Below are 10,218 nucleotides of genomic sequence, written 5' to 3'. Positions count from 1 at the left end.
GCTGAGCGCTGAAAAATTGATGCTTTTGAACTGTGGTGCTGGAGAAGGCTCTTGAGAATCCCTTGGACTGCCAGGAGATCCAACCAGTCCATTCTGAAGGAGATCAGCCCTGGGATTTCTTTGGAAGGACTGATGCTAAAGCTGAAACTCCAGTACTTTGGCCACCTCATGGGAAGAGTTGACTCACTGGGAAAGACTCTGATGCTGGGAGGGATTGGGGGCAGGAGGAGAAGGGGACGACAGAGGATGAGATGGCTGGATGGCATCACTGACTCGATGGACGTGAATCTGAGTGAAGTCTGGGAGTTGGTGATGGACAGGGAGGCCTGGTGTGCTGCGATTCATGGGGTCGCAAAGAGTCTGACACGATTTAGCGACTGAACTGAAGTCAACTGATAACAATAATGTATCCTGCCTAAATCAGTCTCTGGACTAAACCTTCTAGCTAATCCTGTTATCTTAAAATGTAAATTATGGGAGTAGGTCTGGTGAGATCTTTACAACCTCCAGACATTCTTTAGATTCATTGGAGAGTATACAACTCCATTGCTAAGACTAGCAAGGGGGTACTCTTTCTACACACTTCTGATGTCTACCCCCTACTGATTTCTAGAAGCTTTCTCTATCTCCTTTATACTTTAATAAAACTTTATTACAAAAAGCTCTGAGCGAACAAGCATCATCTCTGGCCCTGAATTCAATTCTTCTCCTCCGGAACAAGAATCCCAGCATATTTGCGTGATTCAGCAACAACCTTTCATTCACTTTGTGCTATAAGGGTGGTGTCATCTGTATATCTGAGATTATGGATATTTCTCCCGTGAAATCTTGATTCCAATTTGTGCTTTATCCAACCCAGTATGTCACATGATGTACTGTGCATATAAATTAAATAAGAAGGCTGACAATATACAGCCTTGACGTACTCCTTTCCCCATTTGGAATCAGTCCATTGTCACATGTCCAGTTCTCACTGTTGCTTCTTGACATGCATACAGGTTTCTCAGGAGGCAGGTAAGGTAATCTGGTGTTCCCATCTCTTTAAGAATTTTCCACAAAAAAAAAAAAAAAAAAAAAAAAGAATTTTCCACAGTTCCTTGTGATCCACACAATCAAAGTCTGTGGTGTAGTCAATAAAGCAGATGTAATTGTTTTCCCAGAACTCTCTTGATTATTCTATGATCCAAGGGATGTTGGCAATTTAACCTCTGGTTCCTCTGCCATTTCTAAATCCAGCTTGAAAATCTGGAAGCTCTCGGTTCATGTACTGTTAAAGCCTGGCTTGGAGAATTTTGAGCCTTTGCTATTGTTTGAAACGAGGCAAATTGTGTAGTAGTTTCAGAGTTCTTAGGCATTGCCTGCCTTTGTGATTGGAATGAACGCTGACCTTTTCCCGTCCTCAGGCCACTGCTGAGTTTTCCAAATTTGCTGGCTTATCGAGTGCAGAACTTTAGCATTATCATCTTTTAGGACTTGAAATAGGTCAGCTGGAGTTCCATCACCTGCATTAGGTTTGTTGGTAGTCATGCCTTCTAAGGCCGACTTTACTTTGGATGCCAGGATGTCTGTTACTAGGTGAGTGACCACACCATCGTGGTTATCTCAGTCATTAAGATCTTTTTTGTATAGTTCTTCCATATATTCTTGCCAACTTCTCTTAATATCTTCTGCTTCTTTTAGGTCCATCCCGTTTCTGTCCTTTACTGTTCCTGTCTTAGCATGAAATATTCTCAGTACCTCTAATTTTCTTAAAGAGATCTCTAGTCTTTACTGTCCTATTGATTTCCTTCCCATTTAGGTCTCCACAGAGCAATGAGTAGAGTTCCCTCTTTCAATCATAGTTTGAAAGTCTCTCTTTGTATTTGATTTCTTAAAACTAATACTTTATTAAGTTTCTCTAATTTGTATTTAGCTTCCTCAGACAGTGCCTTATGTCTCCTCAGTTTCTGCTAAGTTCTCTGTCACTATCATCTATGCTTTTTAGATTGAAAGATCTAATAGAACATTTTCAGAAACATGTGTGGCAAGAAGTGAATTTAAGAATTACTAGGCACCTGGGATTTGTGAAAGTGCTTGGTGTCTCCACTTAAAATGACTAAAAGCAAGAAGTAACCATTAGATTGCCTATCACCTCTTAACTCAGTGGTCCTTGGAGGTTTTTATCTTGTTTTTTCCCCTATAATGTATTTATTTGCCATCTCATTTTGTCCAGCGTTCTGTTTGTGGTCTCTGTTTTGAAGGGTGCAGGAACGCAGTTAGTCTTCCTTCTGGTATCTGCACCTTGGTGGGTGAGGTTGGTCCAGAGGTTTGTGCCCTTATCCTCTCTTGATCTGTGCTCTGATTGCTGTTAATTGTGACCAGAGCCTGCCCTGGATATTCAGGGCTGTTTCCCCCTTGTTCTGTGGTTATTAGTGCCCTCTCTCTGGTGGTGCCTGCTCCCTGCGTGGTGGAATAGGGCCCCCAGATCTGAGTTTTTGCTGTGATTCTGATCTGTGGAGCCAGGCAGGTGGGATTGGAGCACACCCACTGGGAGAGAAGTCACTGAGTATTACTCCTCTAGGAATGTTCACTTCAGGGTGTTCTGGTGCCCCCTCTCATGCATTCTTCAAGCTCTTATGTTATGTAGTTTTGGTACTGCTCTTGTCCACCTTAACCATGGGCATGATGAACTGTGGCCCTGGTGTCTCTCAGCTGTTGTTTTCACAAGGTCACCATCATAGATTCAGTGAAGTCAGGTCCTAGGATTACATTCACCGTGGAGCTGGACCCTCTGTGGTTCTATGGGGCAGCTCATGCTCTGTCCTGGCCCAGCTCCCTTCTGTAGGAGCCCACAGAGTCTATAGCTGCTAAAGCTATTCCTGCCATGACTGGGAGAGCCCTGGTTGTTGGTTCAGATGCCCTGTAGGGGCTGAGGTTACAAAGCCGGTCGTGGGTGTAAGACCATGGCTTGTGTTGCTTCAAGGAGAAGTTACAGCTTTTCTTCTTTATCCCTGGGGTTCACCTGTGCTTTCAGCTCCATCTGTGCCTATAGCCAACTCACAGGTGTCTGCTCCTAAGGCTGCCCCAGAGTACAGGAGTCTTCTGATTGTGGATGAGGTCAATGGGGGACGCCATAACTTCGGGCTCAAAAGACCTATGTGGGTGGAGTTCTTCATAGCTCCTGTTGAGCAGGGGCCAGCAGAAGGGACAAGGGATGCAGTGGGCTTCTTCTTTGGATATCACTTACCAATGGCGCTCTGCTCTCTGATGATTCAGGCTTACACCACAAGCATCCTGTTTGCAAAGCTCCTCCCTTACTCCCATCCCTTCAGGATGTTTCCTCATTGCCAATTACAGTCCTCTGCCTGGGTCTGCTCTACAAACCCCACATTTCAGAACGCAGCTCTTTTTCTTCATTGGTGGACATGCCTGTACGGCTGGGTGGGCAGGGCTGGCGTCAGTACCCTGTGTTCAGCTCTCACTCTGTCCTGCTGCCACACCCTGGTTGCCATGTTCTCTCCTCACAGAGAATGAGACTCTCCTCCTGTCCAAACTGACCTCACCCAGTGAGGGGCTTCCCCCCATATGGAGACCTCTCCTCAGTTTCATCTCCCCGCAGGGTTTCAGGCCTGAACCCAGTTCCTCTCCTCTTCCTTTTCCTTCTTCTTTGTTTTGTCCTACCTGGCTCAGCAGGAGTCTTTCTTGTCCTTTCAAATTTCCAAGGGCCTCTACTAATGTTCATCTGGGCTCTGTGAGAATTGTTCCATTTCTCATTCATTTGTGGAGAGAGAGATGAGTCCACATCTGCCTAAGCCTCTGGCATCTTGATCCTTCCGTCTCTGTTTTATTTTTAAATTAGCTAATGGTCATCAATTTTCTCTAAGTCTTTAAACATATTCACTGAGAATAGCAGGGAAAATCACTTGTTATTTGGTATCTTTCAGCTATGTCTCCACAAGACACCCAGGATTTGATGCCGAGGAATGCAGCGTTAGAAGATGTATTCCCAAAAGCAAACCTAGGAATATGTCAAATATTTCACCTCAGAAACTTAAATTTAATGAAAGACTGGGAATATACCAGGGTATATGAAAGACAGAGAGGATGTTTATATGGACATAAAGAAATGGAGAGAGTTACACATAATGCTAACATTACTGGAAAAAGAAATGAGCAACGTGAGACAACTTGGGAAAAACAGCAACTTCAGTCTTCAACATCCGCCGAGAAGTGTAAGTGTTTAAGAAAAGATTTCCATCCTTTTTTGAAACATACATGTTCTCTGAAAGGAAACGTGGATAATCTGGAAGGTAATCTAGTCCCTACTGTAAATAGTGATTCAGACAATTCTGAACGTAGGCTTCGACTAAACATACATTCAAGCATGTCTGAATACCTACAATTTAACAATGAGAGGGCAAACTCACAATCTAATCAATTTGAGGGATCCGTGAGCAGGGTGTCATTTTTCTTCCCCCAACAGATATTTTCTCTGCATTCCAAGATGTATCATGTTGATGATAATGGAACAGACACAATCCAACCATTATTGTTCAATACATATTGTGATATGGTTAATACACAACAACTTTCCATGTTTAATAAAATGAGTCATACCTTAAGTAAGAGCTCCAGCTCCAATAATTACAAGAGTATTTATGGTGGCCTGAGACGGTATTCAGGCAATGAAACTGGGTATATGGTTGAAGGAGACTCAAACCTCATGAAACATCAGGGATCCAAATCTTCAGACAAGGATTCTAAAAGTAATAAATGCAGAAGTACCTTTGATCAAATGTCAGGTTTTTCTCTAGATAAGAGTACTTGTACTGAAGAAAGGATTTGTACTGAATATGGTAAGGTTTCTAATCAATCTTCAGAACTTATTCAACAGCACACTGTTCAGAATCCACAGAAAGAAAACAAGTGTAAGATATGTGGGAAAGTCTTTAGTAAGTCATGCCATCTAAGTAGACATAACAAAATTCATACAGGAAGGAAACCTTTCAAATGTACAGAATGTAGCAAAGTGTTTAACCTTCGCTCACTTCTTACTAAGCATGAGAGAATTCACACTGGAGAGAGACCTTATAAATGTACAGAATGTGGCAAAGCCTTTACTTACAACTCACATCTTACTCAACATCTGCGAATTCATACTGGAGAGAAACCTTATAAATGTACAGAATGTGGCAAAGCCTTTATCTGTTACTCACATCTCACCTATCATCAGCAAATTCATACTGGAGAGAGACCTTATAAATGTACAGAATGTAGCAAAGCCTTTATCTGTTACTCACAGCTAACCTATCATCAGCGAATTCATACTGGAGAGAAGCCTTATAAATGTAAAGAATGTAACAAAGCCTTTCATCGTCTTTCACTTCTTACTGGACATCAGCGAATTCATTCTGGGGAGAGACCTTATAAATGTAAAGAATGTAACAAAGCCTTTATTCAGTGCTCAAATCTTATTCGACATCAGCGAATTCATACCGGAGAGAAGCCTTATAAATGTAAAGACTGTAACAAAGCCTTTCATCATTGCTCAGTTCTTACTCGACATCAGCGAATTCATTCTGGGGAGAGACCTTATAAATGTAAAGAATGTAGCAAAGCCTTTATTCAGTGCTCACATCTTACTCAACATCAGCGAATTCATACTGGAGAGAGACCTTATAAATGTACAGAATGTGGCAAAGCCTTTAGTCATAGTAGTAATCTCACTAAACATCTGAGAACACACACTGAAGAGAAACGCTAGTAATGGAACAAGTGATGGAAGAGGATTGTCCTAAACATGCATCAGAAAACACAAGAGTTTATATAAGAAACCAATGGAAATGATGTAACAAATATGTAGAAAGGTATTTAATCAAAAGTTAAATTGAAGTAAATATCAGAGGTTGCATACTAGAAACCATTTCATCAATTTTGTTTTCAGAAGTTTCTCTAAAGGAGAATGACTGTAGGGAGTACTCCGTAGTTAAAACACATAGAAAATGGATATATTAGCATGAATCATGAGATGAAGGTTGATGCTTAGAAAGTTACAATTCTTAGTAATGTATGTATGCTTGTTAATAATGACGTGATGTGAGATTATTTGAAGTCAATGTAATTCAGCACTCAAATAATCCATACTATGCTTTGTTTCTAGTGTGTTTGCAAACATAGGTTTTTGATGGTTTACTAAAGATTAGCCTTTTTATATGTGTTGCAACCATTTCTGTCTATTCTCCATTAGAAGATGAAGGATACCATAATATAAAATGGACAATGAACATCTAAATGGAGGTATTTGTCATTGATGTGAAATATCTGCAGGTAGCCATGATATAAGTGGTCATTTAATCTTTCCATGTATTAAAGTAAGACAGAAGTTGGTTGTTAGGTTTAAATAGTAATATCCTTGATTTGTAAGAAGAATACAATGACAGTTCAGTGCAGTACTGATGTATCTTTATAATATCAACACAAATCATGATTATTACATGACAGTGTTGAAATAAAGACAGTGATAACCTAGAAACGTAAGAAACCCTTCCTGGAAAAGGCATGGAATTGGTGTATATCATGCTTGCGAAGTGCTTCCTAGGCTTTGGTAAGCCATAAAAATCAGAAATCTCACATCATTATATCAAAAAATGAATATATTTCTACGTACTATTTATCTGTATTTAATCATGGATCATACTGTGGCTTATAAAAGGTTTTATTTCAACTATGCGTGAAATTAATACATGGTTATTAATAAAAGTGAATGGCTTTTAGTGTTTCAGTTGATTGTAATGAATGAAGTGTTAACCCACCACCAACAGTAACCTCGCCCACCTTACTTAAGGTTGTAGTGAAGAGACTACAATGAACTATTTGGTAGCACAGAGAGATGGCATATGTGGAAGTTAGTTTACGCACTAGCTTTAAATTTCTCATAACTTCAGATATATCCCATCATTTCTATGTTGTATCTCCTCTCCCATTTTGTAACTACTTGGACACTGGGATGGTTCTAATAAGAAAGATTATAGAAAGTATTGTAGACAGTTTCCGTGAACTGCTCCGTGCTGTTGCTGCCTCAGCATCTGTCTGAGAGCAGGCAGCCTGCAGTTCCCTGAACTCACACCAGCCAGTCCTGTGAGCACCTGCACTAGATGACCACCTTCCTTGAGATCAGCAGTCTTGCTGAACCCCAGGGTCTGTTCACAGGCCCCCATTCAATCACATTGAGAGAGTCAATTTCTAGGCAGGTTGATTGATAAGTCCAGCAATCCTCAAGGAGAGAGGGGTCTGGAATTCTCAAGTAGGAAGAACTTTTTTTTCCCTCTACATTTCTTAGGATTATGTAACAAATTATCCTGTTTGAAGATAGTCTCTCGAAAAAAAAAACCTGGCTAATCCTGTTGTCTAAAAATGTAAATTATGGAAGTGGTTCTAGTGAGGTCTTTACAACCTCCAGACATGCTTTTGATTCACTGGAATAACTAATTAAAAGTATATAACTCCTTTGCTAATACTAGTGAGGAGGCACTCTTTCGGTCCCCTTCTGATGTCTATGTCAGAAGCTTTCTCTATCTCTTTTATACTTTAATAAAACTTTATTACACAAAAGCTCCGAGCGATCAAGCTTCATCTCTGGCCCCAGTTTGAATTCTTTTCCTCAGGAGGCCAAGAATCCAGGCATCTTTTATGGTTGAGCAGCAACCTTTCATGCCTTGTAGAGGGAAATGGCAACCCACTCCAGTGTTCTTGCCTGGAGAAGCCCAGGGAGCCTGGTGGTCACACAGAGTCGGACAAGACTGAAGTGACTTAGAAGCAGTAGCCGCAGCAGCAACCTTTCAACACTGTCACAGTGCTTACCAGAATCCTTGTCTTGGTTTGAATGGATTAATCCACACTTAGCCTAGGGAGCCTGAGGCACTTCACTCAGGGTAACTGGAAAGCTGAACTGCAAGTTCTCCTGTTTTCTCTGCCTGATTCTAGCTTTAACCTCTCAGAAATTCCTGCCCTAAATCCTCCCCTACAGGTCTTAGGTGTGGTGAGTGTGAGGCTTTGAGCTCAGGACTCCTGAACGTTGGTTTGGGGGAAGAAACATCAGAAAAAATGGGATTTGCTGATGACTTCTTTCATGGCCCCACTATAGACCTGCAGATTGATAACTTCTTGGAGTGGGAACCTGACCACCAGGGATTTGCATTCATTGAACTGGTTCAGAAAGAATCTTTAGCCATGTGGTTTCCCATCAGGATCACGTGACCAGTGTCAGGAAATGACCTCAATGATGCCCTCCCAACAGAGTTCTATGTTGGTCCTTTGGGAGCATCACTGTGGTGTGTTGGAAGTGCTCCAGGGGATTGTAAAGAGAGGCCCGGGTTAAGGACGTGGCTCCTGGTCCATTTGTGAGAGCTGAGCCCCGGCATCAGTCTGAGGAGAGGGAGTAAGGATGCTCTAGCTCCATTTGGATCAGGGAATTCAGTCAGCTCACATCGTCTGTGGGAGCAGAGTGTTAGGAGCTCTCTATGAGGAGAGAACAATCAAGAAATTACTTTATAGGCTGGTCTCCACGTAGGAATTGATTGCTCCTGAATCTCTCCTGAGACAGGACAGAAGAGGTCGGTCTTCTGAGCTTTTCAGGGTCCTTCTGTCTGTAGGAGCGGTGGTTACAGATTAAAGGGCTGTGTTGATGCCGTCAAAAGTATTTTCTCAAAACTCAGAAGTGTGTTTGCAGCATAACATACCCAGAGAATTCAGAGCAGGAGGAAGAAGAGGAAGAAATTGCAGCTTCTCAGGTAAATGCCCTGTCCTGGGTCTAGGGCTGTGTCTGCTTTTCCTCCTGAAATGCCCCAACGAGAATCTGCAAGCCTTTAGCTCTCTGGTCCTAATTTTTCTTCCCAGGCATTTGTTATCTTATTTTTTTCCCATTTCATCTTATAATAGTCAAGACCTGGCCTTTAGACTACTTCCTTGTGTCCCAGAGCCTTTTCTCCCTTGTCTGCATCCTCGCTTTCTATGGAGCATGATGAATTCTCAACATGAATCAGCGACTTTCAACTGTTGAAACTATTCTTCTTGTGAGAGATCAGCATTGGGAGTCATTCCTATCTTCACTCCCACTGGGATGTGGTTTGGTGTTGGGAATTTAGAGACGATGGGAAATGCAGTGATGACTTAGCACCTGGATGCAATTTAGATATTTAAAATAGAGTTTGAAGTGCCATTATACATAGAACCAACACTCTTCTGTCCATGGGATTTTCCGGGTAAGAATTCTGCAGTGGGTTGCCAATTCCTCCTCCCCGGGATTCTCTCCACCACGAGACTGAAGCCGCATCTCCAGCATTGGCAGACAGATGCTTTACCACTTAGCCAGCTGGGTAGCCCAGTGACTCAACTCACTGGTCCAGAGTTTTTCAGAAAATTTTCAATGGGCATTGTACAGGGACGTTTTGTTAGAGAACTATAGGAAGATGGCCTGCTTGGGTGATGACCGCTTCCTTCCAGAATCCTTTGTCTACCCACTGGGTTTTGGTTCCATCATTTCTAGAATGTTTCTTAAATTTTCTGCTTCTCACAATAGTTTGAAATCTCTCCTTTAGGGGAAATGGGTATGTATGAGTTGAGAAAGAAAGGCTTCAGGATAATTCATTATGCTGGTAAGCTTTTTCTTCCTTGATATACTCTGCCTCCTTCTCTAAGAATCAGTTCGTAGGCAGGTTGATAAGAAATCTGGGGTCCCAGAGGAGGGGGGTGGTGTCTGGGACTCTCGAAGAGAAGATAGGGGTCTGGAATTCTCGAGGAGGAGGAAAGGACAAACACCTTTTTTTCCTCTACATTCCTTGGTCTTAGACATATAGAATGACTTTTTTATGTGTTTATGTGTCTTAGACACATGACTTTTTCTTTAATCCCAGAACTGATGATTAAACAACAAACAACTTGGCTTAAACTCTGTTCTAGGGATTATATAACAACAATGTCTCCTACAGTGGAAGTGAGAAATAGATTTAAGGGCCTAGATCTGATAGATAAGAGTGCCTGATGAACTATGGAATGAGGTTCGTGACATTGTACTGGAGACAGGGATCAAGACCATCCCCATGGAAAAGAAATGCAAAAAAGCAAAATGGCTGTCTGGGGAGGCCTTACAAATAGCTGTGAAAAGAAGAGAAGTGAAAAGCAAAGGAGAAAAGGAAAGATATAAGCATCTGAATGCAGAGTTCCAAAGAATAGCAAGAAGAG

The 10,218-nt window shown here is 41.7% G+C and overlaps 1 protein-coding gene across 1 annotated transcript; it reads left to right on the top strand.

Moving 5' to 3' along the window:
- Positions 1–1,295: 1,295 nt before the first annotated feature.
- LOC104989172 (zinc finger protein 383-like) lies at positions 1,296–9,982 on the top strand. The gene has a single exon (XM_010840771.1). The coding sequence runs from the start codon at positions 3,926–3,928 to the stop codon at positions 5,741–5,743; it is 1,818 nt and encodes a 605-aa protein (XP_010839073.1). The 5' UTR covers positions 1,296–3,925; the 3' UTR covers positions 5,744–9,982.
- Positions 9,983–10,218: the final 236 nt, after the last annotated feature.

Source organism: Bison bison, unplaced genomic scaffold, assembly GCF_000754665.1.
Source record: "Bison bison bison isolate TAMUID 2011002044 unplaced genomic scaffold, Bison_UMD1.0 scf7180017846815, whole genome shotgun sequence".
Classification (NCBI taxonomy): Eukaryota; Metazoa; Chordata; class Mammalia; order Artiodactyla; family Bovidae; genus Bison; species Bison bison.
The sequence above is the reverse complement of the archived record's forward strand: the minus strand, read 5'-3'. Positions and strand labels throughout refer to the sequence as shown.

What these genes read in the sequence shown, in the direction of transcription:
- LOC104989172 (XM_010840771.1), top strand. Translation starts at nt 3,926, where the DNA reads ATGTCTCCACAAGACACCCAGGATTTGATGCCGAGGAATGCAGCGTTA.